Genomic DNA, 25,980 nt, shown 5'->3' on the forward strand with positions numbered 1-25,980 from the left:
CGTGGCGACTAGGGGCTTTTCACAGTAACTTCATTGAAGCCTACTTGTGACAATAAGCGATTTTCATTTCATTTTCATTTTATTTTTCATTTCATAAGTTTGCATTATAAACAGAAGCGGGGCCCATTCCGAATAACTTTGCAGGGACCTATTTGTAAAACACGTGATTTGGAAGCAGTTTACCATACTGCTGAGGTCTGGCGTCCATCGTTGAGAGTGAGGAGGTGAGCTCCTAATAGGGTCATTCCCTGAGACATGCCAATATTACTTCATGGAGAATTGAACCTGTTCGGAATAGGAATCTGCTGCACTGTTGCTTCACAGCACCAAGGACCCGGGTTCGATTCCCGGTTTGGGAGAGCTGTGCGTTCTCTCCGTGACTGCGTGGGTCTCCTCCGAGCACTCTGGTTTCCTCATACAAGCCCCGAAAGACGTGCTTTTAAGGGCATTCTGAATTCTCCCTCCGTGTACCCGAACAGGTGCTGGAATGTAACGACTAGGGGATTTTCACTGTAACTTCATTGCCGTGTTAATATTAGCCTACTTGTGACACTAATAAAGATTATTGAACATGGAAAAGTAGAAAATAGAAGCAGGAGGAGGCCATTCGGCCCTTTGAACCTGCTCCGCCATTGATTATGATCTTGGCTGATCATCAAGTTCAATACCCTGATCCCATCTCCCCCCCCCCCCCCCCCCATATCCCTTTAGCTCGAAGAGCTATATCTAACTCTAGAAATTACGCAACGTTCTCAGAGCAGCAGCAGAATGAGCAGTCTTGGCCATCACCTGCAATTTTGTTCACCATTTGCTGTTTTGTATGTTTGAATCAGAGACAAAAACATTCTCCTTCTCCTTTCTGTTCTGATAAATTTTAGACATCCAACAACACCCTTAATATCGTAAACGATCCCAAGATGCTTCACAGGGGAAATGATCAAACTCCATTTGGCACAGAGCCAAATAAGGAGATATTGTGACAGGTGATCAAAGATTTAGGGTCCTCGAGTTGTTGCAGCACAGAAGGCGGCCATTTGTCCCATTTAGTCCATTCTGGCTCTCTGTAGAACAATCCAGTCAGTTCTATTCCCCCCACCCTATCCTGTCAGTTCCCACAAACGGCCACTCAATTTCCTTTTGGAATCATTGATTTTCTCCAACGTCCAAGATTTTATAGACTCTGGAACAGTTCCGACAGATTAGAGGGTAGCTAATGTAACCCCCACTGTTAAAAAAAGGAAGTTAAGAGAAAACAGGGAATTATGTGGGCGGCACGGTAGCACAGTGGTGAGCACTGTTGCTTCACAGCACCAGGGTCCCAGGTTCAATTCCCGGCTTGGGTCACTGTCTGTGTGGAGTCTGCACGTTCTCCCCGTGTCTGCGTGGGTTTCCTCCGGGTGCTCCGGTTTCCTCCCACAAGTCCCGAAACATGTGCTTGTTACGTAATTTGTACATTCTGAATTCTCCCTCTGTGTACCCGAACAGGCGCCGAAATGTGGCGACAAGGAGCTTTTCACAGTAACTTCACTGCAGTGTTAATGTAAGCCTACTTGTGACAATAATAAAGATTATTATTATTATTATTAATTTTCTTTGTTTAAACCTGAGGAAGGAGCAGTGCTCCGAAGGCTAGTGATTCGAAACAAACCTGTTGGGCTTTAACCTGGCGTTGTGACTTCTTACTGTGCCCACCCCAGTCCAACACCGGCATCTCCACATCTTTCTTTAAAGGGGGAGAGAAGGCTGGAGGGATGGGAAGGTTCGGGAAGGGAAATCCTGAGCTTGGGAACTTTGGCAGCTGAGGGCACAGCCACCAACACTGGAGCGAGATGCCCAAGAGGCAGAAATTGCAGAAGCACAGAGATCTCAGAGGATTGGAAAATGGGGATGGACAAGGTGGAGGAGACAAGTTTTAAGTCAGATGCCAAGAAAACATTTCTTCACAGAAATGGTGACTAGCAGCTGTGATGGGCTTAGCAAGGAAAGGAGGGTTGAGGCCACTGTATTGGACAAACAGACTGCGGCTGTAACAGGAAGATGGTAGAGCTGGAATTCAGAAAGGAAGAACAATTGCAAAGAAGGCCCGTCACTATGTTGCGGTGCGTGGAATCCAACGGGTTATAATTTTAAAAAATATATATATTTTAATCAAATTTTTTTGCCACACAAAACAATACAAAGGTTTTCCTTTTTGCAACAGTAAAACAGTATAAATAACAGTGGCCATTTTTAACAAATAAATAAATAATATATAAACTAAATGGCAACTGCCATATCAAAAATAATAACTCTCCAAAAATAAAATCAAACAATCCAATATACATAGCCTAATACAAATATCTATACAAAAACACCCCTGAGGACCCGCCCGGGCTCTCCCCCCCCCCCCCCCCCCTGGGTTGCTGCTGTTACCTTCCCATTTCCTTTATCGTTCTGCGAGGTAGTCAATGAACGGTTGCCACCGCCTGGTGAACCCTTGAGCCGAACCCCTTAGTGCGAACTTTATCCGTTCTAGTTTTATAAACCCTGCCATGTAATTTATCCAGGTCTCCACGCCCGGGGGTTTGGCTTCCTTCCACATAAGCAATATCCTTCGCTGGGCTACTAGGGACGCAAAGGCCAAGACATCAGCCTCTTTCGCCTCCTGCACGCCCGGCTCTTCTGCAACCCCGAATATAGCCAACCCCCAGCCTGGCTCGACCCGGACCCCCACCACCTTCGAAAGCACCTTTGCCACCCCCACCCAAAACCCCTGCCGGACATGACCAAAACATGTGGGTGTGGTTTGCTGGGCTTCTCGAGCATCTCCCACACCTATCATCTACCCCGAAAAATTTACTGAGCCTTGCTCCGGTCATATGCGCTCTGTGTAAAACCATGAATTGTATCAGGCTTAGCCTGGCGCACAAGGACAACGAGTTTACCCTACGTAGGGCATCAGCCCACAGCCCCTCCTCAATCTCTTCCCCCAGCTCTTCTTCCCATTTCCCCTTCAGCTAATCCACCATGATTTCCCCCTCGTCCCTCATTTCCCTGTATATATCCGACACCCTACCATCCCCCACCCATGTCCCTGAGATCACTCTATCTTGACTCTCCTGCATCGGGAGCTGCGGGAATTCCCTCACCTGCTGCCTCGCAAAAGCCCTCAGTTGCATGTATCGAAATTCATTCCCTTGGGGCAACCCATATTTTTCCGTCAGCGCTCCCAGACTCGCAAACGTCCTGTCTACGAACAGATCTCTCAGTTGCACAACCCCAGCTCTCTGCCGTGCTCCAAATCCCCCATCTATTCTCCCCGGGACAAACCTATGGTTATTTCTTATTGGGGTCCGCACCGAGGCTCCCGTCCTTCCCCTATGTCGTCTCCACTGCCCCCAAATTTTTAGTGTTGCCACCACCACTGGACTTGTGGTGTATTTCTTTGGGGAGAACGGCAACGGCGCCGTCACCATTGCTTGTAGGCTGGTTCCTTTGCAGGACGCCATCTCCAATCTCTTCCACGCCGCTCCCTCCCCTTCTCCCATCCACTTACACACCATTGAGATATTGGCGGCCCAGTAATATTCACTTAGGCTCGGTAGTGCCAGCCCCCCCCTATCCCTGCTACGCTGCAAGAACCTACTCCTCACTCTCGGGGTCTTCCCGGCCCACACAAAACTCATGACACTTTTCTCAATTCTCTTGAAAAAAGCCTTCGTGACCATCTCCGGAAGGCACTGAAACACAAAAAGGAATCTCGGGAGGACTACCATTTTGACCGCCTGCACCCTACCCACCAGTGACAGGGGCACCATGTCTCATCTCTTGAAATCCTCCTCCATCTGTTCCACCAATCTTGTTAAATTAAGCCTATGTAAGGTTCCCCAACTCCTGGCTATCTGAATCCCTAAGTACCGGAAATCTCTTGTTACCTTCCTCAGCGGTAAGTCATCTATTCCCCTGCTCTGCTCCCCCGGATGTACCACAAACAACTCACTCTTCCCCATATTCAATTTATACCCCGAAAATTCCCCAAACTCCCTGAGTGTCTGCATTATCTCAGGCATCCCCTCCACTGGGTCCGTAACATACAGCAATAAATCATCTGCATACAAGGATACCCGGTGCTCTTCTCCTCCCCTGAGTACTCCCCTCCACTTCCTGAAGCCCCTCAGTGCTATAGCCAGGGGCTCAATCGCCAATGCAAACAGTAACGGAGACAGGGGACACCCCTGCCTCGTCCCTCTATGAAGACGGAAGTAGTCAGACCTGTGTCTGTTCGTGACCACGCTCGCCACCGGGGCCCTATACAGCAGCTGTACCCATCCGATATACCCTTCTCCAAAACCAAATCTCCTCAGCACCTCCCACAGATAATCCCACTCCACTCTGTCAAATGCTTTCTCGGCGTCCATCGCCACCACTATCTCCGCCTCCCCCTCTGGTGGGGGCATCATCATTACCCCTAGCAACCTCCGTATGTTCGTGTTCAGCTGTCTCCCCTTAACGAACCCAGTTTGATCCTCGTGGACACAGTCCTCTATCCTTGTTGCCATCACCTTAGCCAGGAGCTTAGCATCTACATTTAAAAGGGAAATGGGCCTGTAGGACCCACACTGCAGCGGGTCTTTTTACTTCTTCAAAAGGAGCGATATCGTTGCCTCCGACATAGTCGGGGGCAGCTGCCCCCTTTCCCTGGCCTCATTAAAGGTTCCCATCAAAAGCGGGGCCAGTAGGTCCATATACTTCCTATAAAATTCCACCGGGAATCCGTCCGGTCCCGGGGCCTTCCCCGCCTGCATGCTCCCAATCCCTTTTACCACCTCCTCCATCTCAATCTGTGCTCCCAGTCCCACCCTCTCCTGCTCCTCCACCTTAGGGAATTCCAGCTGATCCAGGAAATGCATCATTCCCTCCTTCCCTTCCGGGGGCTGAGCCTTATATAACCTCTCATAGAATGCCTTGAACACCCCGTTCACTCTCTCCGCTCCCTGTTCCATCTCTCCCTCCTCATCTCTCACCCCACCTATCTCCCTCGCTGCTCCCCTCTTCCTCAATTGGTGGGCCAGTAGCCGACTCGCCTTCTCTCCATACTCATACTGTACACCCTGTGCCCTCCTCCACTGTGCCTCTGCCTTACCCGTGGTCAGCAGGTCAAATTCCACATGTAGCCTTTGTCTTTCCCTGTACAGTCCCTCCTCCGGTGCCTCCGCACATTGCCTGTCCACCCTCAAAAGTTCTTTCAGCAATCGCTCCCTTTCTTTACCCTCTTGCTTACCTTTATGTGCCCTTATGGATATCAGTTCCCCTCTAACCACCGCCTTCAATGCCTCCCAGACCACTCCCACCTGAACCTCTCCATTGTCATTAAGCTCCAAGTACCTTTCGATGCACCCCCTCACCCTTAAACATACCCCCTCATCCGCCAATAAGCCCATATCCATTCTCCAGAGTGGGTGCTGTTCTTTTTCCTCTCCTACCTCCAGGTCTACCCAATGTGGAGCGTGGTCCGAAATAGCTATGGCCGTATATTCCGTCCCTGTCACCTTCGGAATCAGTGCCCTTCCCAAGACAAAAAAGTCTATCCGTGAGTATACTTTGTGAACATGGGAGAAAAATGAGAACTCCTTACTCCTAGGCCTAATAAATCTCCAGGGGTCTACCCCTCCCATCTGTTCCATGAAGTCCTTGAGTACCCTGGCCGCTGCCGGCCTCCTCCCGGTCCTGGACCTCGACCGGTCCAGCCCTGGATCAAGCACCGTATTGAAGTCTCCCCCCATTACCAACTTTCCCGCCTCCAGGTCCGGGATACGTCCCAACATACACCTCATAAAATTTGCATCATCCCAGTTCGGGGCATATACGTTCACCAGAACCACCGCCTCCCCTTGCAATCTGCCACTCACCATCACATATCTACCCCCACTATCCGCCACTATGGTCTTTGCCTCAAACAGTACCCGTTTCCCCACTAAAATAGCCACCCCCCCTGTTCTTCGCATCTAAACCCGAATGAAACACTTGCCCCACCCATCCTTTACGTAGTCTGACCTGGTCTATCAGTTTCAGATGCGTCTCCTGCAACATAACCACATCTGCCTTTAATTTCTTTAGGTGTGCGAGTACCCGTGCCCTTTTAATCGGCCCGTTCAGCCCTCTCACGTTCCACGGGATCAGCCGGGTTGGGGGGCTCTTTACCCCCCACCCCCTTGTCGACTAGCCATCCCCTTTTTTAACCCGGCTCCTCACCCGGTTCCCAAGTACGTATATCCCCCCGACGGCGCCCTCCCACCTCGACCACCCCATCCCATAACAGCTCCCCCTTCTCCTTAGCAGCAGCAACCCAGTTAACACCCCCCCCCTCCGCTAGATCCCCCTCTAGCGTAGTTGCACCCCCCATGTTGCTCCCAGAAGTCAGTGAACTCTGGCTGACCTCGGCTTCCCCCCCTTGTCCTCGGCCCCCACTGTGCGAGGCCCCCTCCTTCCTGCATCCCTGTTTCCGCCATAATTACCATAGCGCGGGAACAAAGCCCGCGTTTCCCACTCGGCCCCGCCCCTAATGGCCGGCGCCCACAGTTCCTCATACACTCCCCCCCGCCCCCCATGGGGAAGAGAGAAAAGTTACAGGATCGCAAAACCAACAAATTGAAAAAAAAAACATCCCCCACCCTTTTTCTCGCCCCACATAATCACCCCACCACTTTGTCCCAAAAGTTCTTTCTCTCGCCAGACTATTCCAGCTTCTCGTCCACAATGAATGTCCACGCCTCTTCTGCCGTCTCAAAGTAGTGGTGCTTCCCTTGGTGTGTGACCCACAATCTCGCCGGTTGCAACATTCCAAACTGGATCTTCTTTTTGTGAAGCACCGCCTTAGCCCGATTAAAACTTGCCCTCCTTCTCGCCACCTCCGCACTCCAAACCTGGTATATGCGGATCACCGCGTTCTCCCACCTACACCGGAGTTTTCTTCGCCCATCTGAGGACCGTCTCTCTGTCATTATAGCGGAGAAACCTCACCATTATAGCTCGGGGTATTTCTCCAGCCTTCGGTCTTCGTGCCAGAACTCGATAAGCTCCCTCCACCTCCAAAGGGCCCGTCGGGGCCTCCGATCCCATTAGCGAGTGAAGCATCGTGCTCACATTTGTCCCGACGTCCGCCCCTTCTGCGCCTTCGGGAAGACCCAGAACCCTTAGATTCTTCCTCCTCGAGTTATTCTCCAGTACTTCCAACCTTTCCACACACCTTTTGTGCTGTGCCTCGTGCGTCTCTGCCTTCACCACCAGGCCCTGTATTTCGTCTTCGTTTTCAGCAGCCTTTGCCTTCACGACCCGAAGCTCCAGCTCCTGGGTCCTCTGCTCCTCCTTTAGCCCTTCAATCGCCTGTAATATCGGGGCCAACAGCTCCTTCTTCAACTCCTTTTTCAGCTCTTCCACACCGCCGCAGGAACTCTTGTTGGTCCGGGCCCCATAACAAGCGGCCACCTTCCGACGCCATCTTGCTTTGAGCTTCCCTTCCTTGCCGCTGCTCCAGAGGATCCTCCGCAATCCGGCTGCTATCCTCTCCCTTATCCATGCGTGTCCAGGGGGGATTCCCTTCTGGTTTACCGCACAGTGTTTTTGGCCGTTTAAATTGCCGTTGGGGCTCCTATTAAGAGCCCAAAAGTCCGTTCCAACGGGAGCTGCCGAAACTTGCGACTTAGCTGGTCATCGCCGCACCCGGAAGTCCCCCCAAGGGGTTATAATTGATTAACAACATTATAAGATAACTTTTGTTCCAGAATTATTGCTGAAATACCTTTCGGAGTCTCCCAGTATGGGAGCTATTGGATTATTCTCCTTTAAAAAAAAAAAATTTAGAGTATCCAATTATTTTCTTTCCAATTTAGGGGCAATTTAGCATGGCCAGTCCACCTACGCTGCACATCTTTTGGGTTGTGGGGGTGAAACCCACGCAGACACAGGGAGAATGTGCAAACTCCACACGGACAGTGACCCGGGGCCAGGATTCGAACTCGGGTCCTCACCGCCGCAGTCCCAGTGCTAACTACCGTGGTGCCCAGGTTATTCACCTATTGGAAGATTACAAATTCCTGGATGGACTCACCTTGATTATTTTTGCTCTTTCAATGGGCAGCACAGTAGCACAGTGGTTAGCTCAGTTGCTTCACAGCTCTAGGGTCCCTGGTTCGATTCCCGGCTTGGGTCCCTGTCAGTGTGGAGTCTGCACGTTCTCCCCGTGTCTGCGTAGGGTTCCTCCGGGTGCTCCGGTTTCCTCCCACAAGTCCAAAAGTGTGCAGGTTAGGTGGATTGGCCATGATAAATTGCCCTTAGTGTCCAAAATGATTGGGTGGGGTTACTGAGTTACGGGGGTTGGGTGGAGGTGTGGGGTGTTCTTTCCAAGGGTCGGTGCAGACTCGATGGGCCGACTGTACATTCTATGTCTACATTTCTGCACTGTACATTCTATGTCTAATAGGACTTAGGAAAGCCAGAGTTTTATTTCTGGTGACTCACTGAAAGGTCTCATGGGAATATAGGAGCAGGAATAGGCCACCCGGCCCGTCGAGCCTTGCTCTGCCGTGGGTGATCTGGCTGTGGCCTCAACCCCACTTTCCTGCCACCCCCCTCACCCCCTTGACTCTCTCGCATAGCGAACATCTGTCGGCCTCAGCCTTGAATAAATTCACTGACCCAGCCTCCATCTGGGGACAGGAATTCCACAGACTAACGATCCTTTGAGACCTCTTGTTCTAGTTTATTAAAATCCTATAACTGCTGCGTCTTAAATGATTCATTCTGTTCTTGTTACCAGGTGAGACTATGGGAGATTCCGGAAGGTGGACTAAAGCGGAATATGACAGAATCCATTCTGGAACTGTATGGACACAGTCGACGTGTTGGCCTTATAGAGTGGCACCCCACAACGAATAATATCTTATTTAGTGCAGCTTACGATTATAAGGTAAAGGATTCCGTGAGAGTTCTCTCCCTCTCCTTCATGTTTGTTCCAGGACACATCTGAGCACAGATCGTACCGGGGAATGCTGCACTGTAGGGAGTGCTGTCCCGGCAGTCGGCCAACGGCGTTTCCCCTTGGGGGTACCCCCACGCCGCCGGGAAATCCGCGGGCGCGAGTGCGCTGCCAGCGAAACGTGGATCCCGCCGACAGCGAATGCAGCCCAAAGGATTCCACGCCGTTATTCAAAGAAGAGCAAGGGTATTCTTCCCGGTGCCCTTGGCAATATTTATCCCTCAACAAATATCACCCACCCAGCAGAGTGTGCGTGGGATTTTCCAGCCCTTCCTGTTGGCGGGATCTTCCAGTCCTGCCGGAGGCAACTTCCCACAGCGTGTTCCCCAGTGGCAGGATGAGCAAACCACACAAAACGCCGTCTCTGTGAGCAGGATGGAAAGATCCCACCGGCAGCACCGGAAAGGGGAGGGTGGGGCTCGAAAATCCCACCCATTATGTTTTAATTTATTTAATTGCTGTTTGTGGGAGCTTGCTGTGCCTAAATCGGTTGCCAAGTGTCCTACATTACAATAGTGACTATACTTCAAAAGTACTAAATTGGTTGTAATGTGCTTTGACACGTCCTGGGTTTGTGAAAGGCGCTATACAAATGCAAGTCTTTCTTGCACAAAGCCTTCTCACATCTTCACGGTCACAGAGTGTTTTACAGCCAGTTATTTATGAGGCATTGTCCTAATGCTACGTGATCAAATATGACAGCCGCGCCTTTGGTGCCGAGGAATGGGAGCTTTGCCTTGTATGTGTCTCGCACGGTGTCTGGCCATGGACACCTCAGCCTCTCTGCAATAACCTGGGCCGCTCTGCAGATTTCTGTGTCACCTCGGGGAACAGCTGCACGGGCCAGATGAAGAAACGCGTGTTCAAGTGATTGATCGTTTCACAAAATCGAAACAGGCCAAGGAGAAGAAGGGTAAACATCTTCTCTCTGGGGCTGGGAAGTGTGCACTCCCCCCATTAGCTTGAGACGAGAGTACGAAGCCCACCAGACTGATGGAGCAAAAATCGCCTCTGGCACCTGACAGGATGTGTCTTGGGCATTTTAACTCAGAATGGCAGAATGGACTGATGTGGCAGCCATTGGAAACCACACTCAGCCAAACCATTGGCCGTCACGGTAAGTGGAAATGGTCCCATTGGTGGAGTAGGGGTTGATCTCCTGACGTGGTGTCAAGGCAGAGCCTCGGCCACTTCCCTCAGTCTCGAACCGTTATCAGCCCAGCACCTTTGACGCAATGTCTGGGATGGAAAACCCATCCTTCTTCTACATTCTTCCACACCGCCAGTCCTTCACTGGGTGAGCACAAACCTCACCACAGCAACAAAAAAAGAAAATTGGGGGGAAGAAAAAGGGGGAGAAGTCCTCACTGATTGCCAGGGAGGGATGTACAAAAAGAGAGTCATTGGCCGGAATTCTCTGGCCGTTTGCGATTCACCTTTCCGGCCGGTGGCACAACCCGATCGGTGAGTTTCCCGGTGGCGTGGAGTGGTTACAATGGAAAATCCCCATTGACAACCGGCAGGAAGACAGAACCCCGCGGCGAGCGAATGCAGTGCGACCGAGAAACACACGGCTGGGGATGCGGAGAATCCCGCTCAATATCTAATTCCAAAACCTTAATCAATATCTGATCAAACGCAAAGGAAAATCTCAGCCTTCAACAAAGGAAAAGGACGATGTTAGACATGTTTGCCAACAAAGTCAAATTCATAAGACCATAAGACATAGGAGCAGAATTAGACCATTCGGCCCATCGAGTCTGCTCCGCCATTCTATCATGGCTGATATTTTTCTCATCTCCGTCCTCCTGCCTTCTCCCCATAACCTCTGACCCCCTTATTAATCAAAGTCAGGCAGTGAGGTCGTTGGTCCATGAGAATAAGATAATTATGTGCCTCTCAACCTGTGACCGTTTCATTTTCCTAGATCCTGATCTGGAACCTAGACATTGGTGAGCCTGTGAAGATGATCGACTGTCATACAGATGTTATCCTCTGCATGTCCTTTAACACAGACGGAAGCCTGTTTGCCACCACCTGCAAGGACAAGAGGCTGAGGGTGATCGAGCCGCGCTCTGGCCGAGTACTCCAGGTAAATAATTTGAGGGCGGGATTCTCCGAGCCCGTGCCGGGTCGGAGAATCCCCGGGGAGCCGCGCGAATGCCACCGCTCCGACGCCGGGACGTGATTCTCCGGAGAGCGCCATTGGCGCTGGCGCAGTTGGCGTGGCGCCGGTCGGGGGGCCGCTCTACACAGCCCCCCCCCCCCCAGCGATTCTCGGAAGGATCGAGTCCCACTGCCGCCGTTCCAACCTGGTCTCACCTGGCGGGAAATCAGCGTGAATGGATCCAGGGGTGGCCTGTTGGAGGGGGGGGGGGAGGGGGGGGGGGGGTGGCGGGGGGGAGGGGGGGGGTGTGGCGGGGGGGGGGGGGTCCAACCCCGGGGGGACCTCCGCTGTGGCCTGGCCCGTGATCGGCAGGCCAGACTCTCGGGGTGGGGGCCCCTTTTATTCCGCGCAGGCCCCTGTAGCCCTACGCCATGTTGCGCCGGGGCTGGCGCGGAGAAGGGAGCCACCGCGCATGCCCGGCAACCACGCCGGTCCCACTGCACATGCGCGGACCCCGCGGCGCCCATCTGACGCCAGGATCGGCAGCTGGAACGGCGAGGTCCACTCCAGTGCCGTGCTGGCCCCCTGTAGGGGTCCGAATCGCTGCTCCTGAGGCCGTGTTGACGCCGTCGAGAAACGCGACAGAGTTTACGACGGAGTCAACACTTAGCCTCAGGATCAGAGAATCCCGCCCCACATGTTTCTGAGAAAATCTGAAAAAGTAGTTTGCAAGAGCAGTTCCAGGGACGAGGAGCTTCAGTTCTGAGGACAGATTGGAGAGGCTGACAGAGTTCTCCTAGGAGAGGAGGAGGCTGAGAGGAGATTTGACGGAGATGTTCAAAATCACGAGGAGGCTGGACAGAGTAGAGAGGGAGAAATCGCTCCGCCTGGGAAAAGGATGAAGGACGAGAGGGCACAGATTTGAAGTGATTTGCAAAAGAAGCAAATGTGACATGAGGAAAAAAAACCTTTTCACACAGTGAGTGGTTGGGGTCTGGAATGCACGGCCTGGAAGTGCGGTGGAGGCAGGTTCACTAAAGGCATTCAAGAGGGCATCAGATGATCACTTTGAATGGAAACAATGTGCAGGAGTATGAGGAAAAGGGAGCGGAACGGCACTAAGCCATGATGTTTGTTTGGAGGGCTAGTACAGCCACAATGGGCCAAATGGCCTCTTTCTGCACCAAAACGTTTCTGTGACTCTGTGATTTTCAGAGGGATTTGGATGTCCTTGTGCAAGAAACTCAAAGTTAACATACAGGTGCAGCAAACTATTGGAGAAGGATTGGAGAACAAGGGTATGGAAGTCTTGCTGCAAATGTATCGGGTTTTGCTGAGACTACATTTGGAGTACAGTTTTGGTGTGTCTGAGTGGGGCTTTAGATAGAGTTTTAGATGGGTTGAAGTTTACTGGAGGATACATCAGCAAGATGCCTGGAATCGCAGTACAAGAACGGCACTTTGACTTGTCGGAAAGCAGCCTGCGATACTCACCACACCCCGAATTACTCCGGGAATGAGAAGGAAAGAGCAGAATCCATGGCTGAGTGATCCGGGTATGACAAAAGCGGCAGAAGGGTTAAAGGCACTGACCAAGGTCACTGACAGTTTTCAGAAAGGCAGCTGGGTGTCAATGCCCACACTCCTCGTGAACCTGAAGAACCGTCTCCACTCCAATCACTGATGTCTTGCGAGGTCAATCTATGAAACATTGAGCTCACAAGTTGATCTTGATTGGTTCGATTTTTGCAGAAAAAGCAACGCAGCTATATTTCAGAGAGTTAAATATTTAAACTGCAGCCTGGCATCTCTATTACATTACACCATGAATAATGCACCATACAAGATGGTTTCGTATTTCAACTAGTCATTTCCCCTTGAAGCCTTTGAGCCGTGTTAACTTATTAGATGTTGAAGTCTATACCAGACCAAGAAACTTCCAATATTGTATTTAAAAATAGCCGTTTAGAGGATATAATTCAGAGATGAAAATACGAAGCAACATTATGAGCAGAAAGGCTAAGTAGATGGAAATGTAGGCGGCTGGAGGTATAATTACAACATTGAAGGTCCAATTCAACAACTCCTGCACTTGTATCTAGCAAGGCTCTGTGTATGTTTTACCCCTTGTTACATTTATATGTGAGTTGACATGTTTTCAAACTTTCTTAAGACGGCACCTCACTGTCTGGCTCCCCATTTACGTGTATCGAATAGTGTAAAGTTGTTGTCCTGACGTCATAGATACAGACTGAACTTGCTGCAGAATGTTAGGAATTGTCCATTTCAGTGTATGTATCCACTTTAACATGATACATCTTAATTATTGCCAAACTATCTCTCGGGTACTGAAGATTATTCTTTTTTTACAAGCGTGGAGTCTCATTCCGTCAGCTTTTAATTGCTTTTGGAGTTCCTTTTTAAATATTAAATGACATATATTTTCCTTTTCCTACTTGCCTCTTTCATCTCTCTGGAAACTGAACCTTTGTTTCCCTCAGTTTTTCCTTTCCAAACCTGATTTGACGTTTAATGCATTATTCTAACCGACATTTGTTGATTTAGACTCTGCCCTGTTCAACAATACTCAATACGGGGAACAGCTGAGAGGGTTAATAAGGATCCATGGAAGTCATTTTGTTGCCAGACGATATAAAATATAACCAAAGTCATCTCTGTCTTTACAGGAAGCAAACTGCAAGAATCACAAAGTGAACCGGGTGGTGATCCTGGGGAATACAAAGAGGTTGCTCACCACAGGCGTGTCCAGATGGAACACCAGGCAGATTGCACTCTGGGATCAGGTCAGTGCAACAAAAAAAAAACCCAACTTGAACATGATCTCTTAGGCCTTTAATAAACTGGAAATCCAAGTGGGAACAGCGCTTTCTGCGGAATGCAGTTGCCTGAAGTGATGGATGGCATCAAGGACTGTCCCTGCTGCCGTGCAAATGCTCAAGTGTGACGGTCAAGGGGCAACGGGATTCGAGATCCTTGGTTGGACATGTTCCCGAGGGTTTCATCACATGACCGCCAGCTTCTAACCTGCTCACTGATGTTCCTGAAGGAAGGAAAACTGCTGCCCTCACCCACCCTGACCTATATCTGTCCCACATCAATGTGGGTTCAGTCTTACTTGCCCCCGGACGTGGCGGAGCAAACCACGCGACTGTATCGCAGCTGCTCCCAGCAGATGAAGACAGCACCCCAGTGTCACTTTCCCAGGGGAGGGTAATAACTGATAGCCTTACCAGTGACACCCACATCCTGAGAATGATTGTTTTTTAAAGTTATATTAATATTAGGATTAAATTAAACTGTTTGCCAATGAGTCCCATCCAAGATGTCGGGAGTGGGCAACAAGCAAAATTTGCACATATTAACTGTGCCCAATTCTTCAACAATTCTTAATTCACCAGCAATGGGCATGTGAGGGTGGCAAGAAATGGGTCGTCTCTCCTACCCTCTGGGACAGTGTTTCTCAAACTTCTTTTCCCACTTTTGCCAATCGGCCAACCTTCGCGACACAAGCCACGTTCGCTGACCTTTAATGGGAAAGAGGAGGCTGCTCGGTCCTCACGATCTCACTCCAATCAGGTTCAAAGGAGGAGAGGGCAATGCGCACATCAGGTGCAGACTTTAGCCGGTTCCTTTGTGCCATCTTCCTCTTTGTGAGAACAGAAAATCCAACCTCGCACACGTAGGTCGTCGTGACGGGCAAAACCATCAAAATGCTTGTTTTACTCAGCACTTTACTCATCCATTGGGAGATGCTACTCCAGAATGCTGACAGTCTCATGGACTTTTGCCGTGTTTTAATGTGCTATCACAGGTCAGATACAGCCATGTAGTTTTTTTTCATTTTGAGTCAGCTGTAAGTTAATAACTGTCTCTGGGGTCTCAACCTCAGAAGGGATCTTTCACCCACCACTTCTCTTTCAAAACCTGCAACTTCTCCTCTCATTTGCCAGTACTTCCCTGCATATACATGGGCTTTGTATTCTTATTTGCGTTGACACAATTGACAAAACCATACCTCTAGACATCATCTTTATTCTGCTTTGTTCCCAAGCTAGGTTTCTTCTTTGTAGGCTGTTAACCAAAGGCCCTTGAGTTCTGTACAGAGCTAATGCTAGCACTGCTCTATCCTGCCCTGGACTCTCCTGAGCAGCTCTCTCCAGCAGACTAAGATGCCAGATCCTGGCCAGTAGGTACACTGCCTATTTGTGTCTCTGGCTGTCTCTTTCTTGTAAGAAAACAATTTATCGTCACAGTCCACTTGTCCTGCTTGCTAGAAGCTAGCAAATGGAAGAAGCTCTCCTCTGTGATTTGGCAGCACAAACATGTACATGAAAAAAAAAGAAGAAAATCGCTTACTGTCACAAGCAGGCTTCAATGAAGTTACTGTGAAAAGCCCCTAATCGCCACATTCCGGTGCCTGTTCGGGGAGGCTGGTACGGGAATTGAACCGTGCTGCTGGCCTGCCTTGGTTTGCTTTAAAAGCCAGCTATTTAGCCCAGTGTGCTAAACCAGCCCCTACATACAGGGAGCTTGACGTCAAGTGTACATGCAGGGCACGGGACCAGCTCACTGGTGCCACCTAAGGCTGGAAGAGTGCACATAGCCTCCATTCTTTCTCATTTAAAAGGTGGCAGCGGCTGCTGTTCTTTATAAAAATGCCGGTAGCGGCCATTGGGTTCTTCTGCGATCGGAACCGCCGCAGGAACACTTCCACCAATCGCCCCGTGACCGACCCAACACCCATCTGTGACCCACCCGCAGGTCATGACCTGTACTTTGTTCCTAGCCAACATTCTGCTCCTAGCCAACATTCTTCCCTTAATCATAGATTATCATAGAATTTACAGTGCAGAAGGAGGCCATTCGGCCCATCAAGTCTGCACCGGCTCCTGGAAAGAGCACCCTACCCAAGGTCAACACCTCCACCCTATCCCCACAACCCAGTAACCCCACCCAACACTAAGGGCAATTTTGGACACTAAGGGCAATTTATCACGGCCAATCCACCTAACCTGCATATCTTTGGACTGTGGGAGGAAACCGGAGCACCCGGAGGAAACCCACGCTGACACGGGGAGGACGTGCAGACTCCGCACAGACAGTGACCCAAGCCGGGAATCGAACCTGGGACCCTGGAGCTGCGAAGCAATTGTGCTGTCCACAATGCTACCGTGCTGCCCAGCATCAACAGGTGGTTCATCACATTTCTGTCTCGGAAAAGCTTCCTGTGATTAAAATGGTGGTTGAGGTTTCTTACTTGACAAGTGAATAATTCTTTAAGGTGTTCCTGAGAGATGCGACCAGGTTTAAAAAAAAATAACAATCATTCATGGTATGTGGCCGACGCTGGCTCGACCAATAATTGTTGCCCATTTCCACTTGGCTGACTTGCCCGTTAGACCACATCAAAGGACAGTAGTTAACAACATTGCTGGGGGTCTGAAGTCACATAGGGACCAGACCAAAATAAAGACGACAATACTCCAAGGGCATCAGCAAACTAGATGGATTTTTACAACAACCAGTAGGTGCATTTGTACTAGCTTTTTAAGTCCTGATATATTTAATTAACTGAATTTAAATGTCCCAACTCCTGCGGTGGGATTCGAACTCATATTTCCAGACCTTTAGTCCAGGCCTCAGACTTTTATTTAACTTGGACCTTCTTTCTTCCATCAGGAAGACTTATCGATGTCAATAAAGGAAGAAGAAATCGATGGGCTCTCCGGTCTCCTCTTTCCTTTCTATGATGTTGATACGCACATGCTTTACTTAGCTGGAAAGGTAATTATCAACAAATGATATGGTGGAGAAGGAGGCTATTAGTAACGTAACGGCAAGCAATTCCACACAGTACGTCTTTCGGCTCTACCCACTAACCCTGAACCTCGAATGTTTATGCTTGACCAACCGGGGAAGGTCTCCTCTCGTTCCAGGGAAGAGCATAGGATCAAAGGAATTAGGAACAGGAGTAGGCCATTCAGCCCCTCGAGCCCGCTCCACCATTCAGTAACATCATGGCCGATCTGATCATGACCTCAACTTCATTTCCCTGCCGGTTTCCCAGGATTCTTGACTCCCCTGTAGTTCAAGAAACTGTCTAACTCAGCCTTCAATATAGTGAATGAATTAACCTCAATGGCTGTCCGGGGGGATTGGGGGGGGGAGGAATCCTCATTTATGTTTTAAATGGACAACTCCTTAATCTAAAACTATGCTCCCTGGTTCTAAATTCCCCTACAAGGGGGCACATCATCTCAGTGTGTATCCTCTTAAGCCTCCTCAGAATTTTAGACGTTTCAAAAGTTCATTGCTCATTCTTCTAACTTCCACTTGGTATAGGCCCAATCTGTTCAACCTTTCCTCATGAGGCAACCCTTCCAATTTTATTTTAAATGGGAGGTTCTTTCTCTGGTATCAGGGCCCTCATCACCAGGCACGTTTTAACCTGCTGACATCGCAACGCCGATGAATCTAGTTGAATCTCTCTCTGAGCAATCAGGCCCACAGGTCTCTCTCAGTCAATGTGCTGCTATAGTTCGACTACAAGGCCAGAAGGAACAGGAGCAGGAGTGGGCCATTCAGCCCTTCGAGCCTGCTCCACCATTTAAAAAGACCATGGCTGATCTGACACTCAGCAAACCCACCTTCCTGCCTTCTCTCCGTGACCGTTAATTCCCAGACTGATTAAAAACCCATCGATCTCAGCCTTGGAAATGTTCACGGACTTGGCCTCCCATTGGTTCGATCAGGGGAGCAGCAGGACACCCCCTGTGGGTCTCCGGGCAGAATAGCATTGGCAGGCTGGGATTAGCCGATTGGAATTTTAGGATTTAATTGTCAAATAAAGAAATATGTAGAAGGAAGCTATTTTTCTGCTTGTGTGTGGAACCTCGAATTTGCAGACACTGCAAAAATCGGGCAGCGGCAGAGAAAGCATTTCCCGGGGTTGGAGAGTCAAGGACAATGGGAAACAAAACAACCTTAAAGCCAGAGGGAAATCAGGGAGCAATTTTACAGACAAAGATGGAAAGTCTGGAACTCTCTCCACCAAAAGGCCGCAGATACTTGGGGTCAGTTTAAATTTTAAAAACCGAGATTGTGAAATTTTTGTTGGGTAAGGGCAAGAGAAATGGAATGATGGTCGATAAATGCGGTTGAGGTGTATGAGGCAAAAAACATGATGCAACTAAATGGCGGCGCAGACTCGAAGGGCTGAATGGCCTGCCCCGTTTCTGTTTTGCCCCATTTCTCCCATGCTGCACCCTGGCTGACTCGCGCCATGACGAAGGCAGGGCCACTTTCGATGCTGCCTGGAGCGGTAACCTGACAGGACGGACCACCTGCCCGACCATCATCCACTTGAAATGAGGACGGTGGAAACGGGCGGGTTCTGAAACAGACAGGGCGGGATTTTCCAGCCTTGCCTGCCGGCGGGACCGTCCAGTCCCATCAAAGGCCCAGCAGCGGGACGGACAAGACGCACAAAACGGCGTAGATGTTGGGATGGAAAGCCATTGGAAAACACGCCGCCGGGTGGGGGGTGACCAGCCCGCAGACAACTCAGTAAGTCAGCTTACCGATCAATCAGCAGCGTTGAAAATATCCCCCCCCCCCTCAATAGAATGAGCATTTTTCATTTCTATTACCCAGTTTTCTTCTTCACAGGGCGATGGGAATATTAGGTATTATGAAATTAGCACGGAGAAACCATACCTTCATTATCTGATGGAATATCGCTCACCTGCTCCACAGAAAGGGATGGGTAAGATCTCACATTATTACCAATCATTGCTTAAATGATTGTGATCAATATTAACGAAAACCGGTGAGGGTCCGCCCCCACAGAGGTTAACGGGACCAGTCCCCGTTCCATCTCCATTGCTCTGTAAAATGGTGAGTGGTCCAAGCTGAGGCTGAGAGTTCAATGGTTGCGAGGACAATTGTCCCTTAACTCGACAAAATTCTAAATATGGTCCCAAGGCTGTGGGCGTAAATGGTGCATGGGATTGCTGTTGCTGGGCAAGCAGCCAATTGGCAGCTAAACCACCTGCAATGTACCATTACAAAGAGTACTTTGTACAATGGCTGGTGACTCCTTACAGCAAGCACCAAGAACGCTATTGTTTTGCAGGAAATTGACGTCCCTCAGGGCCAGCATTAGTGCAAACCTCCAAGCTGTAACCAATGGCATTGTGTAGCGAGCAATAATCCCCACGATTCTCTGTCCTCTATGTGGGGGCAATGCTGGCGTAGTTTTAATGTCACTGGACTCGTAATCCAGAGTCCCAGAGTGGGGCAGTAAGGTGGCACAGTGGTTAGCACTGTTACTTCACAGCTCCAGGGTCCCAGGTTTGATTCCCGGCTTGGGTCACTGTCTGTGCGGAGTCTGCACGTTCTCCCCGTGTCTGCGTGGGTTTCCTCCGGGTGCTCTGGTTTCATCCCACAAGTCCTGAAAGACGTGCTGTTAGGTAATTTGGACATTCTGAATTCTCCCTCAGTGTACTCAAACAGGCGCTGTAATGTGGCAACTAGGGGCATTTCACAGTAACGTCATTGCAGTGTTAATGTAAGCCTACTTGTGACAATAAAGAGTATTATTATTAATATCCTGGGGGCATTGGTTCAAATCCCACCACCACAGCAGCAGGTGAAATTTAAATTCAATTAATAAATCTGGAATTATGAAGCTAGGCTCAGTAATGGTGACCATGAAACTATTATCGATTGCCGTAAAAACACATCTGGTCCACTAATGTCCTTTAGGGAAAGAAATCTGCCATCCTTACCTGGTCTGGGTGACGTGTGACTCCAGACTCACGGTAGTGATTCATAGAATCCCGACAGAGCAGAAGGAGGCCATTCGGCCTATCAAGGGGCTGTTTAGCACACTGGGCTAAATCGCTGGCTTTGAAAGCAGACCAAGGCAGGCCAGCAGCACGGTTCAATTCCCGTACCAGCCTCCCCGAACAGGCGCCGGAATGTGGTGACTAGGGGCTTTTCACAGTAACTTAATTGAAGCCTACTCGTGACAATAAGTGATTTTCATTTCATTTCATTTTCAAGTGTGCACCGACCCTTTGAACGACCACACTACATGGGCCCAATCTCTTGTCCTATTTCTGAAACCCCACACTAAGGGGCAATTTAGCATGGCCAATCCACCCAACCTGCGCAAATTTGGACTGTGGGAGGAAACCGGAGCACCCGGAGGAAACCCACACAGACACGGGGAGAACGTGCAGACTCAGCACAGACAGTCACAAGGCTGGAATTGAACCCAGGTCCCTGGCGCTGCAAGGCAGCAGTGCTAACCACTGTGCCACCGTGCCGCCCTAAACTCTTAACTGATCTCAAAATGGTGACGTAAACCACTCAATTCAAGGGAAATTAGGGGTAAGCAACAAATGCTGTTTGTAACAATCCCAGTTGATGTTATCACTGGATGGGAAGATCCCAGAATGGACTCCTGGCTCAAAAGACCGTAACGTTTACTTTTAAAAAATAAAACGTGCAGGAATAGAGTCATAGGACCGCTAACTAGTTTTAACAAGGAAAAACAAGAAAAAATTGGATTATGATACAATACGGCTTTACTCTCCCCTTAGCTTAACAATTGCACACAGGTTTTAGGATTAACACTGATTACAAAGTACATCTCAATCTACAATGGTCTCATTAACACAAAGTCCCTTTTAAGTACACAAGATGCCTAAAAGCAAATACAATCTTCACTGTGAACCTCAAGAGAAAGTTCACGGATGTCACTTCCCAATTCCCCAGATGTTTGTCATGTGAGAATTTCCAAATTTCTCTCCCAAAAACGCACTTTAATATCTTCTCTCATTAGTATCCCTTAACGTTTGCATTCCGAAATCCAGACCAGGTTTTTCAAATGACACTCTTCTGCTCCACTTTTAACAGGAAATCCAGTCCAGGATTTTATACTAACCCCTATAGGATTCCTTTCTCTTGACGACTTTGCAAACTGCTCACCATTGTTTTAACTCTTTATTCTCAGGCTGTATTAAAATGGTATCAGGCATTTGTTTTACCTTTGAAGGCTACTGCCCCACTTCAAATCTGGTCACTGCAATTCTCCCTTTAACTCTGAACATTTTGTTTGCTTTTCCTTGAATTCGTTTGAACAATACCTTGATCTATGTTCACTTAATTCCACTCATGTTAAACATTCTTTCTGTCCCAATTCCCTGGTTATCTGGGCTGTAACTTGCACTTTAGGAAACCTCTTTGCAACTTCCATCCTGTCCAGTCCGTCTTCTGGCAGGGTTAAGCGATGTTCACTCCCTGAGGTCCTGTCTCCAACTGCCCTGGCTCCCAGTTAAAACTAAGAAAAAAGGAAAGCCCGTTCTTCAAAGGGAAGTGGGCTGTTGCTAAGCAATGACTCACTCCTACTGTTGTAGCCCTCTCTAAGCACAATAGAGTCACAGCTGGAACTCAAACAATCCCCACATATACAAACATCTTTGATCAACTTGAATCTAACTATAGGTTATATCCTTCCAGGCACAGTAACAATAAATTAAACCCATTTTAAAACTATGCCTTGGGTGCGATTCTCCAAGCCCCGCGCCGGGCCGGAGAATCGCCGCAACCACGCTGTGCCGCCCGATGCCGGCGTGCGAATCTCCGAGGTGCAGAGAATCGGCGCCATTTGCACCGACGAATTTGACGCGCCGCCGATCGCGGGCCGCTGTATGTGGCGGGGCCGCCGATTCTCCGGCCCGGATGGGCTGAGCGGCCGCATGGAAATGGCGGAGTTCCGCCGGCGCCGTCCACACCTAGTCGCTGCCGGCCGCAACTCTGCGCGAAGGGGCGGCCTGTAGAAGGGGGGGGGCTCCGACGGGATCTGGCCCGTGATCGGGGCCCACCAATTGGCGGGCTGGCCTCTCTCCCCCCGGACCTACTTTGTTGCGCGGCTGGCCCCTGAACACCCATGCCATGTTGCGTCGGCGCCGGCACGCTGTAGAAGTCCCCCACGCATGCGCGGGTTGGCATGGCCCAACTGCACATGCGCAGGTTGGCGCGGCGCCCATTGGGCGCCAGGAAGGGAGGCTGGAGCGCCGTGAACCAGTCCAGCGCCATGGGGCCAGAATCGGTAGTCCTCACGCCCGTTTTGCACCGTCGTGAAGCATGATGGCGTTCACGACGGCACAAACACTGTCTCCATTTCGGAGATCGCGCCCCCTATTTCTAATAAAAATAAAAATCTCTTAAAACTACCTTTATTTTCCTAACAAGTTATATAGCCCCTTTAAAATAATAAAACATTCCATGGTATGAAACCGTTATCGAACAAAATTTGACATCAAGCAATATAAGAGAATATTAGGAGAAGTGGCCAAAAGCATGTTTAGAGGTAGGTTTTATGGTACACTTCAAGGGGGAGAGGCATGGCCCAAGGCAGCTGATGGCAATGCCGCCATTGATGGAGCAAAGAAATTCGGGGATGTGCAAGAGGCCTATATTGTAGAAATGCAGCTGTGGCGATACTGAGATGGAACACCACGTTGGAGAGATTCCTCATCAATGGGTATCATTATGGGCAGCATGGTAGCACAGTGGTTAGCACAGTTGCTTCTCAGCTCCAGGGTCACAGGTTCGATTCCCAGCTTGGGTCTCTGTCTGCGCGGAGTCTGCACCTTCTCCCCGTGTGTGCGTGGGTTTCCTCCGGGTGCTCCGGTTTCCTCCCACGGTCCAAAGATGTGCAGGTTAGGTGGATTGGCCACGATAAATTGCCCTTAGTGTCCAAAAATGGTAGGTTGGGTTACGTGGATAGGGTGGAAGTGTGGGCTTAAGTGGGGTGCCCTTTCAAAAAAAGGGCCGGTGCAGACTCGATGGGCCAAATGGCCTCCGACTGCACTGAAAAATTCTGTGATTCTATGATCATATAATAAAGATCCTAAAACATGGAGCAGGAAAAGACACTATCAAAAGTACAGAGTAGTCAGTCTGTGATGTTTTGGGTTACTGCTCCATTTCATAGAATGAGCACTTCTTTTTAAGTAGGCAATTTGTGTTTTTCATATCCGCATTCAGTTTGAGAGTAATGTTTGAGAGTAATGCTCACCGTTTCTTTGCCCCTATTACAGGTGTGATGCCAAAACACGGGCTGGATGTGTCCACCTGTGAGGTGTTCCGATTTTACAAGCTGGTTACACTGAAAGGAGTGATTGAGCCAATCTCCATGATAGTGCCAAGAAGGGTAAGTTAGGCCATGCATTTAGTATTTTTGCTGTCAGTTCCGTTGCGAGGATAGGTCGATGGTTATGATTTGGAGCACGCTGCCTCAAAAGGTGGTGGATGTGTTTCCACAACAAACCTCCAAAAGGGAATATTTTTACTTTGTACTCATTCGTTCCTGGAAAGGCCCTGTTACCCATTCTTGGATTGACTTGAGAAAATGGTGGTGCAATCCATGAAACAGATGAAAGCCTGCCATAGCGCACTACTAGATGCAGGAAGAAGATGGTACAGTAGAAAACCAAATTCCAATACGAGATTTATTTACAGGAAGCAGTATTACAAATGTCTGCTTCGCCCCTTAAGAGCACCCACTGGCTCAGAGTGACCTAAAACCAAATGAACAAGGGGCACTGTGACAACACAATAACAGACATTTATTAAATTAAAATAACATTTTGGGGGAAGACGTTGCACTCAAGCCCAGTCATGGAAGGCCTCAAGCGTACCGGTGGCCAATGTATGTCTTCAAGGTCACCCAAGCGTGGATGTAACCACAGAAGAGCGGCCGACATTCAGTCTAATCACTCCCTCCATAGCCCGCTGCCCGGCCAGGCCCAGGAGCCGATCTGGGAAGGGGTCCTCTAATTTTCCTACCACCCACAACCAGCCCGCCACCATCACCGCCACCAAACAGGTTGGCCAAAGATCAGGTGTATGGGGTTGAAGTGCAAACAATACGTGAGAAGCAGCCCCCCCTCGGGTAATCAGAGGGCCTGCAACCTCACACATCCTGCACATACAACGCCTCAAGGTTGCAAACATTACAGTCAGCATGCGAGTCCTGTAAACATACTTCACCTTCTACTGTACGGGACCAGTGTGTGCAACACCCTCCGTCACAAATCTCTGATAGAAAAGGGAAGGACTCTCACATAGAAAGCCCCCTCCACTGGGGGTCCCTTCCACCTCCAGATGGCAGGCCATGGCGTGTCTGGACGATCGATGAGGGCGAGGAGGTGGAGGGTGTCCAGCCCATATAGGAAAGCGCTCGGTGCAAAGTGGAATAGGACGGAGGCGATTTCCATGAGATGTCTTTATTGTAGGGCTGGCGATTCCTGAGGGATGTTTTGGGATTCGGGCCCAATGGGACATTCCATCCGAACAGGTATCAGCCGAGTTGGGAGTCCGCCGCTTGAACCGCCTCGACACCAAGTGCAGTGAGTCAAGCGGCACGTTTTTAAGGTTCTGAATAGATTTGGTGGCAAGCTGGACATCGTCGGACACACAACATCTCTCCTCGTTTGCTCTTTGGAGAAAAAGATGCATAAAATAACATAAATAAATTCATAAATAACTGGGAACGACAGCCTCTTAAAGGGGCAATGTGACATGAAGAAGCCGGAAACTTAACTAATTAATTTAAGATGTCATTCCTGGGGCTGATGATGCACTCCAGCCACTGCAGAGCCCACCCACCGCGCAAGGTCTCAAACGTCTCAGTGGGTACCGCATGCTCCTTGTCTATGGTCACCTGATCGCAAATGTAGCCACAGAAGAGGCCCAGGCAAGTCAGGCCGGTTGACCCTCTCCACCACCCGCTGCCTGGACCTGCTAATTTCCACCTAGGCTAGGGGCAGGCTTACGAGGAGGTCCTCCTCCCTCCTGTCCCCCCATCCGCACCAGGTGACCAAGGAATGTGGGGCTCCAGTGGAACCAAAATTTGAGGCGCGGTCCCTTCACGTAATCAAAGAGGGGTTGCAACCTCCGAGAATCCATATCCACCTGGAACACGGACCCATCAAGGTCACAGATGGTGAACCAGCTTAATTATCTGTTGCACGGGAATGTAGGCCCCATGCCAAATCCCCGAGGGTAAAGTGGAGGACGTCTGCTTAGGGAGCCCTCCACCAGGGACACTGTCACCTCCAGAAGGCAGGACGGAAATCCATGGCTTGCCCAGACAATTGACGAGGGTGAGGAAGTGAAGGATGTGCAGACGCAGCCCGTACAGAATGGAAGGGCCTGGAAAGAATGTCTGTGAGATGATTAAAATTGTAGGGTTAGGATTCCCGAGGGAGATTTCAGGACCAATGTAAAATTAAGTGCCTTGAGTACATAAAAGGAGAGACTTTGCAGTGCTCCCACCAGAGGCTGTCACTCCCATTTCATTTTTGTTTCATTTATTGATTGAGTTTTATTGTACAAAGGGTATATGAAGAGACTTTTGTGCATCGCTCTCTGTCCAGCTCCCAGCCAAAGCTATTCAGACCCGTAAAGACGTTCAGCTCAGTCCCCACTCGATCTGCCAAAGCAGCCGAAGCATGTGGTGGAGCCTCAAATGAGCTGACCCCAGATTTTACAGAATTTCACATTGGTCCTCGGTTCAAAACCTGAACAGGGGTCAGCTTGGTTTGGAGCCCACCACACGCTTGAGTTGCCTTGGCAGGTCAGTGGTGGGGCAAGCAGCACATTTTTAAGGTTCTGAATGGCTTTGACCACGGGCTGGACATCCACCGGCGCACAATGTCCTTCTGAGAAAACAAAATCAATAAGGGTGGAGGGTGCTCTTTCCATGAGCCGGTGCAGACTTGATGGGCTGAATGGCCTCCTTCTGCATTGTAAACTCTATGAA

General features: G+C 49.7%; 1 protein-coding gene across 3 annotated transcripts in view; it reads left to right on the forward strand.

Moving 5' to 3' along the window:
- Positions 1–25,980, forward strand: part of coro2ba (coronin, actin binding protein, 2Ba) — a 241,835-nt gene that overhangs the window by 186,364 nt on the left and 29,491 nt on the right. For all 3 annotated transcript variants that reach the window (XM_072470477.1, XM_072470478.1, XM_072470476.1), the window contains exons 4-9: positions 8,795–8,944; positions 10,941–11,105; positions 13,808–13,924; positions 16,821–16,925; positions 18,810–18,906; positions 23,255–23,367. In XM_072470477.1, coding sequence (XP_072326578.1) covers positions 8,795–8,944; positions 10,941–11,105; positions 13,808–13,924; positions 16,821–16,925; positions 18,810–18,906; positions 23,255–23,367 — 747 coding nt within the window. The remainder of the gene's footprint in view (positions 1–8,794; positions 8,945–10,940; positions 11,106–13,807; positions 13,925–16,820; positions 16,926–18,809; positions 18,907–23,254; positions 23,368–25,980) is intronic.

Source organism: Scyliorhinus torazame, chromosome 12 (assembly GCF_047496885.1).
Source record: "Scyliorhinus torazame isolate Kashiwa2021f chromosome 12, sScyTor2.1, whole genome shotgun sequence".
Classification (NCBI taxonomy): domain Eukaryota; kingdom Metazoa; phylum Chordata; class Chondrichthyes; order Carcharhiniformes; family Scyliorhinidae; genus Scyliorhinus; species Scyliorhinus torazame.